This window comes from Numida meleagris, chromosome 9 (genome assembly GCF_002078875.1).
Source record: "Numida meleagris isolate 19003 breed g44 Domestic line chromosome 9, NumMel1.0, whole genome shotgun sequence".
Classification (NCBI taxonomy): Eukaryota; Metazoa; Chordata; class Aves; order Galliformes; family Numididae; genus Numida; species Numida meleagris.
Window position 1 is genome coordinate 14,616,261 of NC_034417.1, and position 25,404 is coordinate 14,641,664.

At 42.2% G+C, this 25,404-nt stretch overlaps 1 protein-coding gene across 2 annotated transcripts in view; it reads left to right on the top strand.

The window, feature by feature from the left end:
- The window catches only part of MCTP2 (multiple C2 and transmembrane domain containing 2), a 117,622-nt gene continuing 98,428 nt past the window's right edge, over nucleotides 6,211–25,404 (top strand). The window contains exons 1-3 of one of the 2 annotated variants that reach the window (XM_021407429.1): nucleotides 6,211–6,298; nucleotides 22,140–22,243; nucleotides 23,591–24,118. In XM_021407429.1, the coding sequence (XP_021263104.1) occupies nucleotides 23,600–24,118 (519 nt within the window). In that variant the 5' untranslated portion in view covers nucleotides 6,211–6,298; nucleotides 22,140–22,243; nucleotides 23,591–23,599. Of the gene's footprint in view, nucleotides 6,299–6,560; nucleotides 6,698–22,139; nucleotides 22,244–23,590; nucleotides 24,119–25,404 lie in introns of those variants that run through there. The other variant, XM_021407428.1, reaches the window with a different exon arrangement.

Below are 25,404 nucleotides of genomic sequence, written 5' to 3' on the forward strand. Positions count from 1 at the left end.
CACTCCCAGCTCTGTATACCAGCCAGTTTGGGTATGACTGTGGTCAGCAAGGGAGGATGTTGAATGAGTTTAACAGGGTTCTATTAGTGCTGGTTTTTTTGTGTTTTTTTTTTTTGTCAAAAGTGAGATCTTGCGACTGCAGCCCTGCTGATGGATCTGAGAGCAGTGATGTCTGTCATGTAGCAGTGGTGAGCAGATGGAGTTGGTTACCCCTTTGGCACATACAGCTGTCCTTAGTGTAGGAAGCATGACAGCCTTTAATACTACCACAAAGACCTTTGGGGATCTATGTTCTAGTAGGTGTCTTTGACAGCTGGCCTGGCTTTACAAACTGGTCACCTTTAGCTTGTCAACATCAAACCTTGTTAAGCTTAATTTTAGAAGTGCTCAGTTTACTTTTAGTCATTCCTAGGTTTCAGATATGAAAAAGTGACTGAAGAAAAGACTAAAGAGTGCGTAGGTTGGTGTTATTCAAAAGTCTGTTTGCTCATGGGAACTCACTTGAAGAGCCTCACTTGGTAGTACTCTAAGCAGTCTTGGGCTTATGTCTACATTGAAACACTTGTTCTCATCCAGCACCCTTAACACTGTGTAGTGCATTCAACACCTGCAAGTACGTGCAAGGGTAATATCCCTCAGTCAACAATTCTAGTGAGTCCCATAAGTCATTTCCAGAAGACTGTTTAATAAGTATGGATGGAGTCTGCTGTGCTTCTAGTTTTAGAGTCTGGATTTAGATACCTTCATCACAGTACTACAACACCTTATTAGGTGGTGATAAATACTGTAATAGAAGGGATATTCATTCACGTCAGTTTTGAAGAATGAACAGCTTGCTTCTTAGCTATTAAATATAAATAAACACAGTTGAAATCTCTCATGTTAAAACTTTGGCTGTGTGCAAATTTTTCTTCAGATTTCCCAGCTCGCAATTTATGAGCAAATGCCAATTCCCACAGAGGCAGCACAAGGTAGGAGTGGAGGTACCATACTGAACATACACTTCTCTGAAAGACAACATAAAGGGAAATACTTCACTTGGTACAATCTAGAACAGAATACAGCATTTAAATTCATTTCCCCTTTCCCTAGTTCCAGAACTTGTCTAGAGCACAGTGTATTACTCTTCTGGTTTGCTTTTCCACGTCCTTTCCACAAGGATCAGTTGGGAAGAGGAGATAATGTATACCAAGAATCTGCTTTTATTACTCGTTTTTTTCTTCCCTGTAGATGTGGGGACAGGCAGAGGCTTTTCAGGAGAAATGTTACAAAATACTGAATGGCGACGTTCTTCAGTTTTCCAACCCTGTATTTCTTATTCGCATTGTTCATAGTCTCTATAGCTCGTGCTTTGTGTTGCTGGACTTCATCATCAGACACAAGAACTCAAGGGGATGAATATATATATATATATATATATAAAACCATGGCTGAAAAGAGCAAAGATCTCCTGGCTTCAGTAGATGTGTTCAAACCATCTGCTGCTCATGTTTGTCAGTGCCAAAGGCTGCAGTAAAAGTCAATTTGGTGATTAAATAAAGTTTAGGCAAGATACTGCTGTAGGGTAAAATGATCTTAATATGTTACTGACCAGTGCCTTTGGTATTCTCCAGCTGTCACAGTACAATTAATGATGTGTCAGTAGTAAGATTTAACCTGTAGCTACCTTTAGGTTTAATGTTTAAAGCTGATAATAAGGTATCAGCAGTATGAACAAGGCAGCTTAGCTGGCATCAGAACAAAAGTGAGTTGAATATGAGAGATGCAAACGTCTGTCTGTGGGCTCCTGCTGCACTCAGAGCTCAGCAGGAGCTGAGACCTCCTTCATCCTTTCGTGACAAGATCACTCTGCTGTTTGAAACACGCACTGAATAGCAAGAAGTGGGAGGGAATCAGTGAAGTCGCTGATCCTCACTAATTTCAAGGACCAACTGCTTCATTGCAACTCCGGTAACATTGGGCTGGAAGCTGAAAACTTTATGAACTCCATTTTCCTAGAACAAGGAGTACCAGCAGAACAGCCAAACCAAAATAAATCACTTATTTTCTTCCTTCCTAAGTACTTTGTTACTGGAAGAATCAATATTACACTCTATTCCTGACTGTTATTGGATTTTTATAAATATATATTCCCATATAACTTTAAGCCAGCAATAGAACAAAGACTTAGCTCATCAGTCATGTTTATAACTACTTCTGAGATGTATGAGGATGGACTGATGTTGGTAAATTGCTTGGAGATTCTTGGATGCGGTTCCTTGCTGGGCTCCCTATGCTTTTGTTGTAGCAGTTGTCAGCTGCTCTCAGAAGCAGATAGATCCTGTGTACAGCTCTGCGCTACCTTTGGGATGAATCAAAAGATGACTTCTCAAATGTTCTTGAAGTCCATTGTTTGCACAAGAAACAGTCCTCTGCATCACTGCTCAATGAGCTGTCAGGAAAATTACTACACCGATGATAAATTATAAGATCTGTCACAAAATGCAGCATGCTTGAATAATTTTCAAAACTATTAATAAATCCTAAGTAGTTGAAACAGCTGTCTCCATTCTTTCTCACCAGAGACAGCTGATTGAAATGTAGTCAGCACTGAATGGCTTGACATGGTTGAGTTGCGCTCAGATATGGGCACATGACTAAAAAAGAGAGAAGAGGAAACTTGAGATTCTCATGGTTTCATTTCTTGGAAGTTAAAACTCAGGTTTCAGCATGCGGCATTTCCACTGTTCAGGCAGAAAAATGGCCAGGGACAGTTCTTCACCTACGAGGTGAATCACGATGAGTGGAAGAAATGTGTTTTTCAGGATAAGTTACTGAAGTTGAAAGTGAGTAGTCAAGTCATAACTGATTACCATTGTTAATGTTCTAATCCCAGACTATGGACAAGTTGAAGTGTCCTAAAGTTCTGAGTCCGTTTGTGTAGTTACACAGTGACTTACACCTTGCAGCCTGTTTGGTTTGCATTCTGGGAATGGCTTAATGCTCATGGACACGGAGAGCAAGCACGCCCTTGGTCCTGCTCCAAATTCTGCCTGTAAACCAGGTGCTCAGCTGCGCTTTAGAGACCTGTAATTCTGTGCTGGGGTCACCAGGACTTCTTGGCTGTAATTGTTCAACTCTGTAATAAAAGAAATAAAACCCACAAATGTTGCCTAGTGTTTTTGAAAAGCCTTCATTCGTTGTGTACCTGAGGGTTTTTGCCCTAGGCTAACAAATGTCAAAGCAATCTGTTAAGTAAACTTCTGCAAACAAGTCAGTGTTGAATAGCTGGGTTCACACAATTGCTTGGAAGTAGGCTAAGGAGATCTGTGGAGCTTCTGGTGGTGACCAGTGGTCACGGCAGTGAATACCTTCCACCTGTAGATGGGACAGGAGACATTTAGAGGAGTAACAACTGATCAAAGCTTTGATTGAACTCCAAATACGTGTATTACTACACACAGTACCTGTAAGGTCAGGGGAAAGAGTGTTTTAATGCAAATGGAAGGACTACTTTTTCTTGTGATTGGGTCTCCTTGTGTCTGATGCTGCTTCCAGTTCCCTTCCTCATGGCCATGGAAGAGGTGCTGTTGGAAGCAGTCTACACAAGGAGGTGGACTAAATATTAATGCTTTACTTGTTGCACCTCTGAAAGACTGCACCTGAATTTGTGGTTGGGAACACAGCTAAAACTGTTGTCTTAAGCAGCCTCATGTTGACCTACTGTTGTAGTAGCCTCCGGAGCTCGGTAACAACCTACTCTGGACAAGTTTTGCTAGTAACTGATGAAGTCATTTTCTTTCCAGTAGTTATACTGCAAGGGAAAAAATCAGTGAGGGAGTAAAGATGTGGTTTTTTTCTTTGCTGAGAAAAAGAGCTTTTATTTCTTTTATGAGAAAACGAGACATTTTCACAAAAGACAAGTAGAATTTGATAATGCCAACTGTAGTTTCAATTATATATTTTACTCTTTTCTTCCCCTAAAGGAATTGTTAATGCCATCCTTAATAACGTCTAGAAGAAAATCATTTGTGTGTGTGAAGGGAAAGTTGTACTGTGGCTCCTTGGAAATAATCCATAGATCTGCCTGGAAAGGTAATAAAGAATTTTGTTTAGATATCTCTGCTTTAATTTTTTTCCAATTGAAATGGTTTTGGCTATATTTTTGACTGTGCATTCATTTGTTCATGTGCTTTTTACAGCAGGATTTAACTAGTGTTTATGTCAAAGTCCAACACAAAGTGAGTTAATAACAAGTGACGTTGTAGCTCTTGATGGCTTCAAAGGGCATTGGATGCATTCATAAAATATCCTCTGGTTGGGTCTGCTTATGTTTTACCACTGGCCGTACTAGGGTTTTGGTGATCCTTCCGAAGTGTTGTCTTCCCTCCTCTTCCCCACTTTCATTTGTTAAAAATGAGTGCTAGTGAACAGGTGTATTGTTGCAGATATAAGATAAAGACGGGATGAGTGTTCTCAACAGTTCTGATTTCTTGCCTATTGGTAATAAATTGGTCGTTTAGGTTGCTATGAATACATAAAGTAGTGGAAAGAAGATCATGAATAGATCAAACAGAAAGTCTCTATAGGGGCCGAAGAGCAGTAATGACTCACCACACGCACTGGCATTCACAGGAACTAGAAAGCAGATATGGTTTTGCAGTCAGCATCTGCTTTACAGTGAGACATCTTCAGTAAAATTAGATGAAAAGATGCAAAAATATTAGTGGTGCAAGTCTTTTATCTGCTTTCAGCTTAGATAGTTGATTGTCTTTTCTGTTCTCAGCAAAGTTCCCCTTAAAGCATGTATTTTTAATTGCACAAGCTAAGTAAAACTGGCTGCTCAGCATTCAGCAGGATTTTGGAAAGCCATGTGCACTCTAGGAGTAGCTGCATATTTGATATAACAGTGAGTGCAGTAACTGATCCTCTCATTGAAGTAGTGCTGGAACATTAGGAGCTGGCCACTCAAATAAATCAGGAAGTAAAATACAGCTTTGTCAATACTGACTTTTGCCCTGGTCCTATAAATATCTCGCACATGTGAGCAATAACCTTAATGATGCTTATGTAGCTCCTTGTGCCTCATCCTGTAGGTTTGTCTGGGACTGGCAAATGTGAGGTTTTCCTATCTAGATTTGGTAGAGAGCAGGGTAATAATATAAAGTTTTTCCCATGTTTTCCTTCAGTGCTTAATGAAATAGTTTGCTGTGCTATGACAAACCCTCGCCAGATGTGCATGACAATGTTTCACAACAGCGTAACGTAATTGCATCACCAGGTTTTACTAGGTGATGTGAGGTGTCACTACATCAGCTGTGCTCTTAAATGTACTCTTTAGGGTCACAAAAATGACCCAAGGGATGGAACACCTCCACTATGAGGACAGGCTGAGAGCTGGGGCTGTGCAGCCTGGTGGAGAGAAGGCTCCAGGGAGATGTGAGAGCAGCCTCCCCTTATCTAAAGGGGCTGTAAGAAAGAGGGATAGACTCTTTAGCAGGGTCTGTTACAATTGGAAAAGGGGAAATGGTTTCAAACTAAAAGAGAGGAGATTTAGATTAGATATAAGGAAGTTTTTTTCTAGTAAGGATGGTGAGGTGCTGGCACAGGTTGCCCAGAGAGGTGGTGGGTGCCCTGTCCCTGGAGACACTCCACGTCAGGCTGGACGGGGCTCTGAGCACCTGATCAGCTGTAGGTGTCCCTGTTTGTTGCAGGGGAGTTGGACCAGATTCCAACTCCAATTATTCTATGATAAGATGTAATCCTAGCGAGCAGAAGATGGGGAAGTACATTCCATTACTAAGCTTTCAGTTTTACTTACTGTTCTGTGGCTCACATAGCGATACTAAGGTTGATAGAGGCTAAACACCACAGGAAAGAGCAGTGACATTTGACTTGCATGAGATCTGTCAGGCAGGCGTGTTTTGGAGAGTGAGACCCACAAAATGCTGCCAGAAATACACTGCTGCCAAAGTACCATTTGCCTTTCCATGCTGTGCCGCACTGATGGGGGAAATCCAGGCTTGCTTCAGCTGCAGGTATGCCAGTTAAGTAAGTCATCTTACCCAGCCCTGCCTTGATTGCCTGGCCTCAAACACACAGCTGTGATACTTGGCTCTCTTGCTAGGCACCTGAAGATGCAGCCAAGAAAATGTGTTACGTGGCAATGCTGCTGTTGGTTTTCTTTTCCCTCGCCTGTAGTCACGCATGCAATTTCCTTTCCAGCTCCACCCTTACCAAGGGCTGTCCAGCACCTTCTCCTCTGCCCTTTGGGACAAAACTCGCTGTGTTGGGGGATGCTCTGGGGGACACAGTGCAGGTGCCTATGGGGGATGTGGAGATGGGGAGTGGTGATGGAGGGACAGAGGTATGGGCTGTGGAAGAGAACGCTCCTGGGAGATGGGGCTGCTCCGAGATGGGGGGGGGAAACACTGTGGAGGGTTGCTGCGAGGAAGGAGCCGGTGGCAGCTGGGGGGGATGCTGCGGTAAGGGCACGACGTTCTGCGAAGGGCCCTCCCCGGGGGCCGCGGTGGAGGCGGGGGAAACGCCCAGGGAGGCGGTGGTGGCACCGCCCCGGGCCGGGGGTGGGAGCAGCGCGGCGAGGCGGCGCGGTTCGCGGGGAGGAGGAAGCGGTGCTGACAGCGACACGTGCCCTCTGCGGGGCGAGCAGCGCGGGAGCCGAGCAGTCCGGCTGGAGATGGCCGTACCCGGCTGGCAGGTAACTCGGCTCGCCCCATGTCGCGAGGCTGCAGCTGCTGCTTGTTGTTATCTGCGTTTGGTCGCGATGGGGTAAATACAGTGGCTTCTCTTAAAATCCAAGCTGCTGGTAGGAGCGGGGCTCTGTGTTTTTTTCGTGGGACTTGGCAGATTTTGCCTGTTTTGTGACTGGCCGAGTTGTTATCGGACTTTGTTCTTGTAGCCCTCGAGTATCCAGGGGAAGAAAGTTTGTAGTGGGCGGCTCTGCAGTAACTCCGCTCGTTGCTTTTGCTTTGCAATGGGCAGCTTTAGCGATGCAGTGCGAGAGACTCGGAGCAAAGCGGTCAGAGTCCTGTGTTTGTTATCTGTGTAAGAAAGTTACGCTGAAAAAATCCAAATGCCTCTTCCCCAGTCCCTGGACTGATTCGTCCCTTTTGCTTACTGGAAAGGAGTTGATTGTTGGCTTTAGTTAATCAAACCATTTAGTCAAACAAACAAACCTAAAATAATAATAAAAAAGGAAAAAAAAATCACACAAGTACATCAATGTGGCAAAATTGCATAAAGAGTATCTTCAAGAGAGACTTAAGAAGTAAGGCATCGCTCTTTAAATAAAGACACCCTGCTTGTAATGAGAAATAATCCGGTTTTTCAGTGATGTTTGCATAGCACAGCTGTAGCAACTGACAGGGAAATGCATGGTGCCCTTAATGTTATGACAGTCACTTGGAAGCTAAATTACCGCAGTGTGACTTTAAGAAAATGGAAATTCTCACCTGGATGATTTTGTGTTAATTTTTTGGTGATTGAGCTGTAGAAGTTGTCAGGTGTGCTGCAGTAATTTTTGGTTCACTCTCAGCAATGATCCTATTGAATGGGTGCTTCAAGCTGTCAGGGTGAATGGGAGCATTTGAGTAATAATCCTATTTGTTTGATTTCTTGCTGCTGTTCGCTACTGTCATAAAATAGCTTATCATGAGGCAAAAAAGCTTTCAGACGGTGGAGCCTGAAGATGGATTCAGCAAGTGCAGCTCCCCTCTGCAATCACTGTGGGAAGAATTTGAGGAACGTGCTACAGAAAGGAAAATTTCATTTTGCTTAAGTTTTTTTTAAGCATGCTTCATTCTTTATAGCGGTGGTGGTGTCAGAAGCATCTTTAACTTTGTTAATATTGAAGAAGCCGTCAAATAGTTTGAATGTGTAGAATTATAGAATCGTTTGAGTTGGAAGAAACATTTAAAGGCCATCTGGTCCAACTCCCCTGCAGTGAACAGGGACACCTACAGATCAGTCAGGCTGCTCAGAGCCTGGTTCAGCCTGTCGTATGTGTGTATATATGTGTGTATTTAAGTTGTTTATTAAAACCCAAGACGTGAGGTGGAGCACCTGCAACTGCACTTGGTAGAGGTAAGCACCTGAATAGCACGGGGATCCCTAAAATTGACCGCAGTGCAGAGGGTGGTCGCAGAGGGGTGAAAGTGTTGCTTGTCCACTCATTTGAGGTAATTACTACCAAGATTGGATCTGCTTTGCTGCAAGGAATGTCAACTGCAAGACTGTATCATCTTCACCTTTCTTTTTTTTCAAGGTGGCTTTTGCGTAAGTTTAAGCAGCTGTTTTCCAGGTAACTGTGTTGATGAAATTCTTCTTACTTGAACAGATAATTGTTCAAAATACCTGCTCAGGCAAGAATTGCTTTTAAGGAGGTTTCTGGCTGTGCTTTGAATGCTGAGGCCCTCTGTGTTTTCGGGCTGCCTATGGCGAACCGGGTTGGGCCTGCGTGCGGCCTGTGTCCCCTGGTTACCCCCGCAGAGATTTTCCAGGCAATACTGTGCATCTGTTAGGCTGGTATGGTCTAAGTCAGAGTGATTCCCTCATCTCACCTCTGAGGAGAATTTCTTGTAGATAGCTGAAGGTTGCCATGAGGCCTCTGCTAGCTGAATGTGTGCAGCAGCTTGAGGTACTGTCATGACTGGAGAACCTGTCAGTTTTGGTCACTCACCCCTATAATCTGAACTAATTTTAGTGGGGGATTTGAATTTTGGTCTCTCTGGGCAGTATGTGGAGATGTGGGGTCTCTTAGCTTACTCTTTCTGGAGGGGAGATGGCGGCTTCACCTTGGTGGAGGAGGCCAAAGCATGCTAAATATGCCCTAATTTCCTCTGTACTGGTTTCATCCTTGAGTGGAAAATTGCTCCCGATTTCCTCAGATCTGGAGGATTTATGTTGGCATCCTTCCCACATTCCCATTTTACTTCAAGTTGTATTTATTAGACAGCATACATGCAATAGAAGTTTGCTTTTAAGTGACAGGACCGCTTTTCCCCAGTCTATTCCTACCCATGTTAAGCAGTTAAATGTTCCCCAGGTCCTGGGGGACTGTTTCTCAAAATGAAATTGCTCTTTGCAGGATTATGAGGTTGTCAGAAACGCAAGTGCCTCCAACACTGCTTTCAAATTGAGTATCAGTGTAACAGCTGCACCTGACAGTGCCTGTTGATGCTATGAAAATCAAATTATAGAAGTAAAGGGGTTATTCGTATTTGGGCAGTTTGTGTCTCTCAATTTACACATTTTTTTTGAGGGGTATCCCATGTAAATGAGAGTCCTGATTGAGGACTGTTGAATCGTGCTAAGAGAAACTGGGCCAAGTTTCCTGTGTTCGGTCCAATGATTGATCACCTTATTAAATGCTTAATTAAATTTCTCACTTGAAGGAATTAGATTGGGTGTAACTACAGGTTTACCAGCATTGCCACAGAGTGGGGTGATTGCTGAGTTGGTGGTTTTGCTCTACCTTATGCAGCAATTATAAGGAAGTTGTTAATAAAACACTTCATTTGTTTGCTGTGCTCCATCTTCTCTGGATCTCCAGTACTGTGCAAGTGGGTAAGGCACTGCAGATACATTGTGTGCCTGTCCTGCCCCAAAAGCGATGAGGACATCACCTCTGAAAGCAAACTGTGCTGTTGCCACCCACTTTGTAGCTTGTCTCTCTGTGCTAGGGCAAATACCTGCACGTGTGTATTTATATTTGCACTAACTCATTGTGTAGCTACTGTGTTGATGTGAAGCAAGATCCTTTTAAAAGTATTTGGGAATTACAAGTTTTGTTATTGTTCATTAAAAATGCAGACCTTAAAATGAGGCAAAACTTAACACACACAGTTGGAGGCAAGCTTAAAACCATTTAACCTGTCCTTTCCACTTAAAAATTGCTCATCATTTCACATAACTCAAAATCTGAAGTGAGAATAAACGGGAAAAGTTCAGTGACTTTTTTTATCCTGAGTTTCTTTTCAATAAAAGGAGATACTGGTTCACACACATGACTTATCTGTGGAACCCATCACTGTAGAGCATTCCTGTTGCTTAAGTTCTAAATGATTTTTTAAACTTTTAAGACGTATCCATGTAGGAAAAGTATTCTAGAACTGTTAATCACAAGGCTGCAGATATGATTTCTAGCTGAAGCAGCCCCTAAGTGATAGATTTCTGGAAACCAGGACATTATTTTGCAGGTGGAGTCTCTCTATAATTTGCCAACCTTATATTCTTTCCTCTGAACATCTGCTTTTGGTCAGAGTTAGAGGCAACTTATTGGGCTGAATTGATATTTGGAGCAATGCAGTCCACTTACATGCTCTGTGGGAGAAAAATTTGGAGAGGTTGTTCTCAGGTCATCATTAGTTTGCCCAAAACATATCCAAGCAGGTGAATGTTGAATGCAACTTCAGTTTTCAAGCTTAGGGGAAAACTGCAGTAGTGTACTTAATAGTTTCCTTAAATTTTGATCAGTTAGTTATTTATAGCCTTCTGCAAATTAATCTGATGTTTTGCAGGGTTACCCTGCAGCTGCAAAATCTCATTGTTTTATCACAAGAAATACTTGGATTATTTTTGAAAATCAGAAGAATGTTATGTTTTTGCTTATGCCACCTTCTGTTAAGCCCTGCACCAGAGCTGATGGTGACAAATTGTGCCTGTGCTTTCCATTGACCTCAGCTGTTGTCTAAGAAAAACAGACCCTTGAGCTGGGAGTCTTCAAGGCATCACGTGGAATTTTGCACTGGAACATTTCCAGCTTGGATGTGCAAATTTCCAGCCTCCCTGTCGCCAGAGAGAACCCCACTTGTGTAGGTGGGATGCATGGTGTGACTGCCTTTGGTCTTACAGCATTGCTTGGTGGTAATGCTTTCTGATAGTCCTTAACTGGAAGTAGTTAATTTAAATGCTTTCTTTTGGTTTCTTGGTTACTGTATGAGGAGAGTTGAGTTAAATTGACGCAGAGGATGACTCTTCTGCTTGCCACGATGGGTTCTTGTTTCATATGTATTTACACAGATGCTCCTTGCTAGCTTGTTTTTGCTTTCCCACAAGAACAATTTGCTGAAATACCAGTAAGACAGCAGCATAAGTTTTGAAATCTTTTCGTCGTTGTTGTTTTGTTTACCTTGTAGATCGGGGGAAAAAAATGTTTTATTCATATCCTTCCTTTCTGGAAAGTACTTGTACCCTTGACAATTCTTCCTGTTACCCACTCCTAAGAACTCCATTTGTATTCTTCAAAGTAAGTTGTGCTGCAGTAGAGACTTTGGATTGGTGCAGCCTTCATTGTTTCAGAAGTTCTTGGAATTGTATAGCTTTGCTGCCTTAAAGTCAGAGATAAAATCTAATTTGGAAATAGAAGAGTTCCAGCTCCATGTAGTGCCATAAATTAAAAGATAAAAATCTCAGTGGGATTTTCTAGCAAGTGTTTTTATCCCTTTTTTGCTCTTAAATGTATGAGAACTGCTGAAGAACTGAGTTTTAGCTGGGATATGGTATGAAATCTAAGTTTTTTTGATAATCTCTTAACAGAGATGAATGAAAATGAGATGGCCATACTAACTTATTTAAGCAGGCATTTGTCTTTGATGTCATTGATGTGGAGGTGGTAATGATTTGGAGCTGCTGGTGAGGACAGCAGCAGAATTTCTCGACTCATATTACCATGGCTGTGATTTTTTTTTTTAAACCTCGCTTATTTGCTCTAAGTGGGAAGGAGTTATGGTGTTTTGTTCTTTGAAATTTTATTGCTGACAAATTCCCCTTTACGTATAGCCCTATTGAATCTGATGTTTTTGACAAATTCAAATTAAAATATCCACGTAAATTGAAGTAACACAAACTCAGTTCCTTATCGCTGCTTCTCTGGGTTTCAAATGCTTTCTGGCATCTTCCCTCATGGGAAACATCTGCAGAAGCAAATGACAAATCATTAATGTTAATTCAATAGCAAGCTTTGTTCCAGGTTTCTTGTACTTGGAAACAATTAACTGTGGACTTGTGTTTTGCCTTGTTTTCTTTCTTTTTTAAAAAAATACAAATATTTGATCTCTTACGTGTGCTCGTGGATTTCTTAGAACAGATTGTATGTTTATATTCTAATTAACTCCCCGTTCCCTACTTAAATAGTAGTAATTGTGATGGTACCATTGTGGTTGGGATGTGATTTTGTGTAATTGGCTGCATTATGTTTAACTTCATAAAACTATAATTTGATATACAAAGCTTACTACATGCTAGGTGAGGACATTTGAGTTTTGGATTGGAGCCTGCTTCTTCGAATTCAAGAAGGATTCTGGTTTTTAACATCTGCTGAACAATACTGGATGTCTCATAGTCACCTTTAGCAAAAAAAAAAATAATCTAAGCTTTGGTACTAATCAAATGAAAGCTGAAGAAGATAAATCATTCATCTGCTTAGGTGCAGAATTTGTTTGAACCTCCTAATCTATTTAGCTAACTGCGGGCTGTTCCTGTTTCAGGAGACTTGTCAAATTACCGACTTCTTGCCTCTATCTGTTAGGCACAGGTAAATGGAATCTGGATAGCTCTTAAATCCATTAAAAGAATTACTACATCTTTAAAAGGTTTTTATTGACAGCTGTTGCAAAAGTTTTGTTTATGAGTTCTAAGTGGTTGTAATCCACAAAGAATAGGAGGTTGTATAATGATGCTGGCTGAATTAAAGCGGCTTTTGGTTAGTATTCCCCAGAAGTAAACACCAATGATTCATCGACTCTGATTTTTGTTTCTTAATTATAGGGTAGGTGATCTTAATTTAGGCACTTAAAATTTAGTTTGAGAACATGTGAATGGGGCATGGTGATGAAAAGTGGACTGGTTGGTTTGATCTGCTCCAAAATATTCTGCCTGAAGCCGTATATACACGAAAGGAGAATTAAAAACGCCCCATGGTAACACTGTGAGCAAATGAGCAATTGGGCAGCATGAGAAAGGTGCTGCAGGTATGCTGAAGGAAAGATACTTAAATTTTAACAAAGTTTAACCCCACCCTGCCTGACAAATTTACCTCAGAAGAATCAAGACTAAGGTGTTTTTAAGGGCTGCGTAACGTGTTTGGAATTTTTCATAAGAATGAGTTGGTCTGGACAGAAGTTAATGTCTTTGTGGGTCTTCCACCTGGGTACAGCATAGGGATGTCAGGAGCTCTCCAAACCTAGGGTTTGTGGTTCTTCAGTCAGTCCAATGTCACTGAAACGGATTAAAATCCAGCTAAATCTGGCTCTTGAATAAATGTACTCAAAATACTATTACGCTGATGTTTAGGTGTCTCTGGCCAACAGACAGGGTAATCATCCTGATGGTGTTCAGTGAGAATGGACAATGCTTATAAAGATGGTCTCCAGAGAGCCCTAGGGAAGACAGAATGTTTTGGAAGATTCTGGGTTAAAACCAGAAAACAGTGAAGAAAATTGCCAGTGACATCAGACTGAGTGACCAGGACAGCGTAATGTCAGTGAGCCTAATTCCAGCAGAATGCACTGCTTGGAGCTGCAGGGAAAACAAAGATGTGTGAAATTAGAGTCTGAGAGGGGGTTTGTCGTATAAACCAAATATCTTAGAAAATCTAAAAATGAGGTTTTAAGTTACCTGATACAAACAGTCTTTCTAAGTTTTGGGTAGCTTTTCTGATTAGGTCACTTAGTAGAATGTACCAGAATTAATAGCACCATGTGACTTTAGTGTAACATTGAGGCTCTCTGAACTTCTGCAGATAAAACCCTGAATGGTTCACTTCATCCTTGCATTAAGTTGCGTCAGTCTCGTATGTTTTAATGTTTTACCTCTTTATTCGATCTTCTAATAGTTGTGGGAATTATAGCTTTATAGGTTCTCTTGAGGACAATGTCAGTATTTAGGGGCTTTAGCAAAGTGAAAAACCAGTGTGTAGACTTGGGTAGTGTCAGTATGTGTTTGCTAACGAATGAGAGTTAAATTTACCACCTTTATCTGATCTTCTCAATGGGAAAATCGGGCTGTAACAGAACCCAGAGACAAGTTGCATATTTCTTGTTCCTGGAGGCTGTAAACTCAAATGGTGTATGGAAAGGTAAACCTGCAAGTTTTGCTCCTGTGAGAAATGACTAGCGTTAGAGAGACGTCTGCTGACATACGCTTAGTCAGTACGATTAAGAAAAAAGAAGTTTAAAGGAGTTGTTAGGTTTATGCTGCCACTTGTGCGCTGAATGTTTTATTGCCACATCTCTAGGAGGAACAGTGTGACTGGTTCTAGTTGCATGCTTTTGCTTTTTCATATTTAAAGTACGAAGTTATTGTCTGTCTGGGATGAAATCAATTCTCCGGAGCTACAGGAATAGATAAATAGGGTGGAGCTCCTTCACTCCAGAGTGAAGGCATTCTGATGCATATGCTCCTTTTTCCATCGTATAACAGGCTTGCTTCTTACCCAGAAGCCAGGTACGTGTAAGCAAGATAAATTTTCTTGGCTCTAGTGATTAGTTTGTATACATCTCTTTTCCACATTTTAAGCAAGTTAGGTATATTGCAGCTTATATTTACAAAGTTAGCAATACAGCTTATGGCTTACTCTTATTATCTAAGCTATTGTCATTTTTAGAAGCAGAGCATTGCTGATTATAAGATTTTCTTCTAAAATTGCCAGCAGGTGTACTGTATCCTTACTACCTTTTAGCCAAGGAATGCCAAAACAAGGCTTTCAAAGGTGTGTATTTTCAGGAGTCCTTCCCTAACACTTTTCTTCTCCTGCCTCACTATTTTCCTTAGTTTATCTCGGTGTCTTTCAAAGTTGAATTTTGGAGTAGCTGAGCCAAATTATGAAGCCCAGCAAGATGTTCATGTGTTAGATTTACACTTAAATGGTCATGACTGTAACATGGCCATAAGTATACAGTAGTTCTGCATACTCATGCTTAATTTCTTGGATAGCTGAGAATCGTTGGGCCTTGCAGCAGTGCTGCCCTAGAAGAGCACATCAGTGAGAGAGTTGTTTTGTCTCTGTCCAAATAAGCCCTTGTTTGAGATCTATAATGGGGAGATCAGGAACATTTGTATTGTGGCTTTGAACAAGCTCCCCTTGCGTGGAGGATCTGACGACTGCTTTGTTGAACGCTAGGTATTTGTTTTATTCTTCACTTAAACTTCCTTGTGATTCTAGGTTCTTCGCTTCACTTGTGGTTTTGGTGTCCATCCATCATTGTCTCTATGCTGTTGTGTGGCCACACGCTGTGTTCTGGGCTGCGTGACAGCGTGAGAGATGGCACTGAAAGCCTCAAACGTTTCGTTTCGCCGAAAGCTTCCTGGAGGCTTTATTCTATGCAGTTTTTGCAGTCTGTCTTTCATGTTTCCCAGTGGCAATGCATGATGCAATATATCTAACTGCAATGATTTGCTGTACAGAGGCTAGCGGTTCTTACAGAAAATGAGGACTATTGCTGAAGAGATTGCCTCAAACAATGACATGCTATGACACAAACCTCTCGTCTTTTTTAGTTTCCTTCAGCCTTCTGCCTTTGTCAGTTAAGAAAATGTAAAGACGCTGTGTTATTTTGTCTACTGATACACTCGAACCGTGCAGAGATGCTAAATGTGATAGGACATGTAATTCTACAGGCCAGTACGTATTCAGAGTAACTCAAGCTCTCCTGTGTACCTGCCATTCATTGTAAACTCTGGCCCTGGCTCGTGCCATAAAATCATTAAGGTTGGAAAAGACTGCTAAGATGTTGTCCAGCTGCCAACCCATCACCACCATGTCCACCGAGCCAGAGAATCATTAAGGTTGGAAATCATCTGCCATCATCAAGCATGTTGCTGCTGGGAAGAGGGACGTGTTGCTGTAAAGAAAAGGCAAACTGTAACAGCTGGCTTAGTGCAGGCTGTCGTCCTGCTCAATCCGAGCTAGCATCAGGCCCTTTCTTCTGGTAGAAAGTGTTGAGTTTATGCCCTTTTGGTAAATAGTCATTACGGAATTGTGCGGAGCTTTTAATAGATCTTTCCTCTGTAGCCACTGACTTTTCATAAGTGGTTTGACAGTAATGGTAGTTATTTAGGGAAGTAATGCAAGTAATTTGCATATAAACACAAACTTTACAAAAAAAAAAATAAAGATACTTCAGTGCTTGTGAAAGGCGCTGCCTTACTTGGCCTCCTCTGGAAATGACTCTCCAGTTTCCTTCCTAGGTTTGTTTTCCCTGAGAGTTATGGAAAGGGATGATCTATTTCTGTGCACCTCTTGTTACAAAAATATACCTCTTGTTACGAAGGAGGTGATCTGCTTGAAGGAGAGAGTGAGGGAGGAGGCTGCAGGGCTGAATTCCCACTGGAGCTGCTGGAACATGTGTTGCTGTCTCTCTTCCCTTGTACTGCCACAATAAACCTTCCATTCTTCTATTTATTTTAGGTTTTCCTCTACCAGTGCCTACTGACTTCCCACATCACTCCTTCTTGCTGCTCATCAGCTTTCCCTCTTGCCATGCTCCTGGATGTGCTCTGCTCCACGTACCACATTTCCAGGGGTGCAATTGGGAGCAATGTGGCAAGCTGGAAAATCCATTCCATATGAAAGAAACTTCCCAATTGCTGACCTGATCTCTGCACATGGCATGGTGCCTTTGAAGGGCAGCATCTATCGTTCTAGGATTTTGCTTGGGGTGTGATTTGGTGTGCACAGCCCCTCTTGTAATGGATAGCTGCAGGAGGCAGAGCTTTGTCCCCAGGGAGGTCTGATGCTTAGGGGAGAATGATGTATCTGGGTAAAGAACGTATCTGGTTGTAGCACCTTCATGCAGTCCTAGGAATTAGACTGAAAGAGACCTTCTGGCATGCACGGGTACAATTACAAGTGACAATATTTTGAAGGAAGTTGAAAGAGTGGAAGGAAATTGTGAAATATTTTTAGAAAAATGCAGCCAAACGCTTCCTCCTTCATTTCCCCCCATACACACTCATCATTTTTCTTTGGTTTCAGAATATGCAGAAACAAACTGAAAGCAGTACTTACACAAGCTGCAGTCAGGTGCAGGTTTTTTTTCAGCAACTTTCGCTATCAGATACTATCTTAAGGTGCTTGTAGCAGCTGGTGGGTCTGTTACTTGTTGTAGTTACTGTCTGCTCATAAATGGTCAGAAGAAAGCTCTCCAGATTGTGCAAAAGAGACTCTAAGGAGTCAGAGGCCTTGTTCCTTTCATGTGAAGAATGGAGGAAAACGTGCTCATTTCATGGTGTTGGTAAGATGGAGCTCATCATGTTTGAGCAAATAGAGAAATGAAAAGCCAAGCGTGGCATCCAGGAACCCAGAGCCTGAAAACCCTGTGGGATCTGAGGAGAGGATCAAGATACGACAAAAAAAAAAACAACCCAACAACCATAATTAAAGAGAGTTTTATTCAAGATGTCTTTATAATCTGCACAGAACAAACACGTTCTTCTTAAGCTTTGCATTTTCCTTTAATATTGTGTCCCACAAGTTGTAGGATTCTTCCTCACATCAAGAAAATAAGTTTGGTTTCCTTTGGTTATCTTATTTCCATTCAAGCACTGAATTACCAAAATTGTCTTCTGTGAAGCATTTGTTTGCCATCATCAGGTCATATTTTTAAAAAATTCCGCATCCCATTGTGCTTTGCAAATGAATCTGTTACAGTAGCAGAGAAGAAGTGATGTGGATGGACTTGCATTATTTGAAGCCCCGAAAGGGAAATCTGAATCCAAACACTGTGGCAAGATTTGGGACGTGGCCAGGGCATGACCCTGCTTTTGTGGCAAGCTGCCTGTGCAATGGAGATGTTAGCTACACTTCAGCAGTGTGCTCCCTTTGATGCTTGTTAGTACTAAAAATAATTCTGACACTGATTTCCCCAGGGTAATTAGCCTGTGCAGAATCAGACTGAGATTAGACTTTTGGTGCTGTCGCAAATTTAAGCTCAGGTATTTACCCTGCACTGCAGGGCATGAATGCAGGAAGAAAGATCTGTCTCACTTCTTGTCTATTGTCATGTACCTATTGAATTCAGTGGCCCTTGCTAGCTTGTGTGATCACACCCAAGGGAATGGCCTCAACGCCACCTAGGTCAGATTTTTGTTTTGGACTTGTTTTTTTTTTTTTCTGCAAAAGAAGCCCAGCGCTTGAAGGTGTTGATAATCCAGGAGATATCTTGTTGATGGTGAAGTATGCAGTTTGGTTTTAAATATTTTAAGTATGGGTGTAACGTGTGCTGAGTTTGGAATGTTCTGGGAGGTACCGGGAGCTCCGAACAAAGCTCTGGCTTTGCTTAGAGGTACACATATTTTTGTGGCTTTGTTGAGATGTACAGGTAAATGTTTTCTTACCTCTGAGGTAGTCGATGCTTATGATGAAGTATTGCATTTCCAGATAAGCTACTGAAAGAAGCCATTGCCAAGAAGAAAGTGTAGGTTTCTTTTTCTGAAGTGGTTCTGCTCTTGGTTGTAATGGTTCATACAGGACTCAGGCACTTTACCGTAATAAGAGTCCAGCACATAGTGTTGTTGGTTAGCCAGCAGAGAGCTGTTTTCCTCATCTGTTCCTTTTTTTTTTTCTCCCAGGGAGAAATGGTTTAATTTCTGCTTACTGGTATTTGTAGGAAAAGTGTGATTAGCATTGTTAATTGTGTAATGCCTTGTGTTAGATTTTATGGCAGTGCCTGCCAGGCAGGCAGAGATTGGGGTGAGCGCCCTACGTCAAAACCAGCAGAGATTATATAGTAAGGGAGTTTCATTAGCTGTTGTCCACTGTGAACCTGTGCTAAGATGCGTGCAACTGAAGAACATCTTCCTGACAGCTTCTAATGTGTGTGACTGTTTTCAGCTACTGAGGGTTTGAATGTTGGCTTGCAATTAGTTGCAGCTGAAAACACACCGCTTGGCCCCCATGTGATGAAGATTAATGGCACGCAGCCTGACCCAACGTTTTGACTTCAACTGGGGAAGTCAGTTGTGCACAGTGACTCCCGGACTTGTTGAAGTTGTGTCATGGTGGTGGTGGCATGCCTGGCTGTGTTCGGATCTTTCTGCTGGCTTTGGGGACGCATCTTCAAGGCTTTGGCAGGGAGTGTCTCAAGGGTGTTTCAGTGAGTGTGGTGCTCTTTGGATGTGCAGAGAACGATTACGTAGAGTGAAGAGCAGGAATGTATTCTGTGATTTCCAATATGTAAATCGGTTTGGTTTTGTGTCCCGGTTCTGGCTTCCCAACAGGACTTGTAAGTGAAGCTGAATTACAGGATGATTTCTCTATACTTGCAGTGACTTTTGAAATCTCTCTTAGAGCCTCCTGTTAGAACATGTAAAAAATGCTTTATCTCTGAATATTATAACTACTTAAAGGAGTAAGTAGTGTGTGCTACAGTGAGAGAGAGCAAAACGCATTGTTTAAAAGAAGAAAAGAAAAACCTAAGGACCGTGGTCAGAAGGAAATTAAGGGAAGATAAAAAGCTAGAAATACTCCTTACGTCAGTCAGATGATGTGCTGTTAGCAGTTTTTGTGTTGTTTATCTTTTTTTTTTTTCTAGTTCCCATTGCCCCCAGAAGAGGAGGAGGCGAAGCAAAAGAACAAGATGTAATAAAAATGACAGGTGCAATCCGGAGCGGTCTCTCTGAAGGAAGAGATTAAAATATATGGATTGCTCTGAGCCTCTGAGATTTAGCAGCATATTACAGAATAAGCTGAAGAAGATAGGCCGAAAAGATTTTTTTGATTTATTTCTTCTTGCGTAAGAGCGAGGGGCCATTCAATTAAAAACAACCAAGTTAACATTGATAACAGGAAATGTTTCTCCCTGAATGATCATTGTTTGCAGCTTTTTGGTACAATGCGCCCCTGATGCAAGGAAGGAATAGAGGCTGTACTTAGAGCCACAATTTGGCTAAGTACACCTCTCCCCGTGGGTGCTTAGGGAATATTTGGAGATAAGTTTGGCACTGAACTTCTGAGACTGTGGAAGGAAAAGGAAAAGCTTCTGGCCTATGGCAGATAAGGAGTACATGAGCAACATGCTGACGTGGAGAATGTTCTTGTAATTACAAGAAATGGGCAATTTTTCTCTATAAAATATGTTTTTATTGATGCTGCTCAGTGTGGGAAAGAAAAGTAGGGAATAAACTGATGGAGGAAGAGAAAATGGACTGGATTTATTAGCTGTGCAAATCCAGTGTTCAGTAGGAGCAGCAGCTGTGCACGTCAATGTGTGCTGTTGGGGCATGGGGTACTTCTGGCTCCAGTACCGGGCTGGGTTGTGTGGTGGGCCCCATCCCTCACTTTGCACTGTGCTCTCTGGGGAATGAATTTCTGCTCATGGGGGTGGTTTCGTGTGGTTCTTTTTTCCTGCATGAGCTGGGGAAGTGAAAAAAGTGCCAGTCTGCGTCTGGCAGATGTCAGACTGCATTTGCACTTCAGACTGTATTTGTGCGTTTTTTTTCTAAAACCAGAACGCTTGCTGGTACATAACTATTTTTTTTATTTGTGCTTTACAACAGTCATTTGGATTAATTTGCTTGTCATGACAGCATTTATAAAACGAAAGTGACGGCTGCAGCAGGAGTGTGGGTGTGTGGATTCAGGAGTGGAATATGGCCAAACCTCTTGGCGGTCCAGGGCTGGGCTAAACAGCTTCTCTGGCCTCGCTTCAGGCATCCCCGTGGTCTCCTTACACAGCAAATACTGCCAGCACTGCTTGGTGGCAGCTGCTGGAGCATCTTTGCTGCTGTCCAGAAAAAAAAAAAAAAAAACCCAAAAACTTTTCCCCTGGTTTTTTTTCTTTTTTTAAATTTTCTTCACTGTGGTTGTCGACCGTGGGGAGGAACTTGCTCATGGTGGGTTGAGTGCAAGTGGGTCTCACATACACTGTGGTACCATCCTTGCTGAACGGACATTTCTAGTATGAAAAAAAACTAGAAGAATGGAATGACATAAAGCTTAAAGGAACTGGCGTGCTGCTAGGAAACAAAATCTAAGCAAACAGTAAAAACGATAGCAACAGGTTGTCAAATTGAGAAGGGTGGAGAATAACAGGAAGAGAATAGGAAGCAGCCAGAGCCTTGGGAGGTGAATGTTGTGAGCTCAGTCCTGCCTTTATTTACACTGAATTCACTTCGGCAGGCTTTGTGCATGTAGACAAACATCACGGGGAGTGCTGGCATTAGAGGAGTTGTTTAAATGAGTCCCAGCAGTGGAGTTTCATAATGCTTTGTGCAAATGTGTTTGGCCTAATGATTCCTCTGATGTGATATAATGCTACCAAGAAGGCCTGTAACTGTATTACCAATTTTTTATCTAAAGAATGAAGAAAGAAGAAGCTGCCTGCCAGGGAGAGCAAATTGAGCCATGTTTCCAGTGAACCTGCACGAGGCACTGGGTGCTGCTTCAGCACTGGTTTTGCTTCTCAGAGATGTGAGGAAAAAAGAATTCCAGTTTGTCTGTGTGCACTTTGATACTGGGCCTGACTACAGGAGCTAGAGATGAAAATAGTGTGTTTAGCTGATGAATGTATACTAGCACGCACTCCTATATGGGCAAAATCTGATACTGATGAGTTGAATGCATGTGCTGCTATAATAGCTTATTTTTTGTACGGAATATAACTATTCTGTAGCAGGCAATATGGATGGGAGCATCAGCATAGAAACACAGATGGAGGCAGGAGGGATTGTATAGTTTTAGTTGCATAACAGTACAGGGAAAGATTGTCTTGTAGATGCCCAAACATTCCAAGTATGGTGAGGATAGTCATAACATTATTTAAATAAGTTCATAATGCAACCTTCAAATTATTGAAATGTAAGAGTAGGTGTCTTAGAGAGCGGACAGTGCTTTCTCTATCTAGGTTTATGCACAGTTGTATTTCTATTGTCTGATTGTTCTGATGTTTTTCTTAGTGATCAGGATAATAGTGGATTAAGTTAATTTTGGTAAACTATGCAATTTGTTCAACTCTGTGTATTTAAATGTACTGTTGTACTGTAGGTTTTAGAAGCAGCAGTCATGAAGTTAAAGGGTATATGCTGCCATTGATGGTGAAATAAGCTGTGATGCGTCATCAGAGACCGTAAAAGAGCAAATCTGAAGGTTTCATTAGCTTTTTCCTTAATGAGTTTGAATGATGATCTGACTATTTGCTTTTCAGAATAAGGATGGTTGTTCAGCTGTCAACCACGAAAGACCCTGTCCGTGAGGATATTCCCGTGCACAGAGGCATCCATTTGACCATTGCGTTACAATGCAGATTCAGTGAGTGATTTTGGTTTGAATCTTTTCTTGTCACCCCTCACTGCAGCATGAGCAGACAAGAGAGATGAGAGTCCACCAGCAGCTTTTCAAAATCTTTAATTCCTTCTGTTCATTTCTGTCTTCATTTTCTCTGAACTGCCTTCTTTGTGAGGCTTATTAATTCTTTAGAGGTGACTTCCATTGAGAATGTGTTAACAAAAGGGAATATTTTTAGGTCTTAGGTCTTTAGGTCTTTCTAATGTTATACGTCATATGTCAGGAGACTCTTCTGCCTCAGCCACTTAGTTTGTTGGACTGGTTTTCGTGTTGTGCTTGTCCACCTGTAAGTCATGTAAGAATCCTCGCATCTTAAGAAGTTGTCAACGGTTTACGGGCGTTAGGCCCGATTCCGTGACAAAGGGGACGGGGGACCCAAGGGCCCACGTCCCGGGAAAAGGGGAAAGGGGAAAAGGGTAGGGAGATGGCCCTGAGAGCAAAGAACAGCGGCAACAATCTGAGGAGAAACAAACTAATTTACTAAATAAAATATCGGAATGCAAAACAACACACTATAATACAATATAATTACAATTTAAGCTGATAAATTCAATACAGAGAGAGAGAATGTCCCAAAATCAAGGTAGGCCTTACTCTACTACCGACGATAAGGCGGCTGGAGAGCGAGGTGCTGCCAAGACGAGAGACGGCGGAAAAAGGGACGAGGTCTCGTGATCTGCAAGTTTTTATACTGCGAGCTTTTATCTTTTCCCTCCGGCTGGAAAATGGTAACAGAGGAGCAAAGTGCCGTGGGGACTGTAGTAGTCCTTCTCTTCTGAGAACCAGGTACATTCACTACATGATGTTATGATGTGGAATACCAATAACCGAAAATCATAAAACCATGACAGAAGTAGCAAAGAAAACCTGCATAGCCCGGCAAAATGATCATCAGAAATGGCAGTGCCAGCCTTGCCACCTTTTTTGTGTGCTAGCATTATTTTGATTTAACTCGATCAGTAAGTTTTGTACAGAAGCAATTGGCAAGGGGATAAATCACCAATTTTTGCCAGTTGGCACTTGGCAGGAGAAATGAAACAGTATCTCCTCATAGCAGTCATAAGACAGAGGATAGACACTGTGTTTTAGTGTAGGATTAATTACTTGTTCTGTTTTCCCCCTAAACAATTAAACCTACCTACCAGATTTCATTGGGAAGCGCTTACTAATACTTTATGGCATGCTTCCTTTTTACTGTTTAGAAAAATGAGTGAAAGTTTTAAGATGAGGCAACATGAATCATAATCTTCAACTGCTGTTCGTTTTTGTGATTGACTTGCCTTCTTCCTACGTTCCTTTTAATCACCCCAGGAATCGCTGATGCCGCTTCGTACCAGAGGCATTGCTGAGGTTCCGTGTGCAGCAATGGACTTGGAGAAACCATCTGTCTGGGGATCCTTGAAGCAGAGAACGAGGCCGTTCCTACAAAACTTAAGTGTGAGGAAGACGAAGAAGAGGTCGAGCAAGATGGTGGTGAGCAAGGTCCGCACCCTGGACCGACGCCTCAGCGTGTCAGTGCCTGACATGCTGGAGGTGGAGGCTCTCACAGAGGAAGAAACAACATATTCGAGCACTCAGGTGCTGTCCAGTGGCTACCCCAGTGGCGTCCCCAGGCCTGTGGTGTCTCTGAAAAGGAGAAACTCATCGATGAGGCCAGAGGGAGAGGACTGGCCATGGCTGCAGCCTTCAACTGCATGCACGGAGCCGGCCATTGCTCACTTGGGCGTGCGTGTGGCGGACGGCCCTGTGTCCGAGGGGAAGCGACCGTCCAGCAGTGACCTCCTGGAGCTGCTGCAGAGAGCCCGCCTGAGCGCTGACCTGACGAGCGAGATGATGGAGGTAAGGGGCTTGGAAATAGCCAGACTGAGCTCCCATCGTGGGGCTTATTTGAGTGGATTGTAACGAGATGGAGAAGGGAGCCCTGTGCCAGGAATGAGTAAAGAAAAAAAAAAAAAAAGAGCATAAACCAACTGTGATATTCAGATATCTTTTCTGTCAATCTGGAGCAGCGAAAAAATAACACATCCCTTTCTCACCACCTTTGTGGTCAGTGCCCCTGTGGCAATGCCTCAGGAACTGGAGGATCCAAGTCTGAACTGTCTTTAAACAGTAAATCCTGCCTGATGTGAGTGAAATGGAGAATCTGCAGGTGCGTGATGGTTGTCTGAAACATTTTAGGCCCAGTTTGTTTTGTTTGTTTTGTGGAAATGTATCTCTTCCTATTGAGTTATCACTAGAAAGGTTGGATTTTGAGCTGTTTTGAGGCCATTATCCCATAGTTCAGGTGTCGCTGGGATGGCGCCTGTTTTCCTTAGTCATCTGAGATGCAAAAACGAAAAAAATATTTTGGTGTAAAACTCTGCTTTGAGATAGGTGATTTCACAGGCAAATTCACTTTTTGAGCTCAGCATTCAAGATTATGTTCAGTGCTACTACAGGGAAAATGATCTTTCCTGGTATAAAACTGCTTGTTCTGCATCTCAAAGGTGTGTGCATTCTCGTTGAAGCAGAGTTAGCACCTAGCCTGCTGTGATGCAACATATCACACAGGTTGCCAGTGGCTATCGCTTCTAGTTGTAAGTTATTAATTCGTTGGCTTGCTGGCTTTCAGATATCTACATTAAAACCAGCTGAAATAGTATATCGTATCATTTCTAGGAGTCGGACTCGATCCTTAGGGGTCCTTTCTAACTCAGGATATTCTACGATTCTTTGCTGTACCTCGTCTAAAACAGTAGCAACTCAGGTTAATCAGCATATATGGCTGGCTGGAGACTCATGCTGTCATTTTAGGAGTTTGTTTCCAGGTTGTTGTAATGGTATCAGCAATTGTTTTCTGCTGTTGTAGACCAACAGATTCTGAGCTAATACTCAGTGAGTGTGTTTGCAGCAGCACCAAAATTAATCCCAAATCCTGCTTGACTTTGGGCAAGCGGAGTACTTTAGCAGAAGGTGGTAACTGTATTGTGATGGAATAGATTAACTTCCAGATGAGTTTCCTCCAGATGCAGAGCAGTCTGTCTTCCTCTCTGTAGCATTTAAATCATTACCAAAGTATGTATGTGTGCGTGTTTGTGCATATAAACATTTTAATATTTAATTTCATACCAAACCGTTGCTCTCTG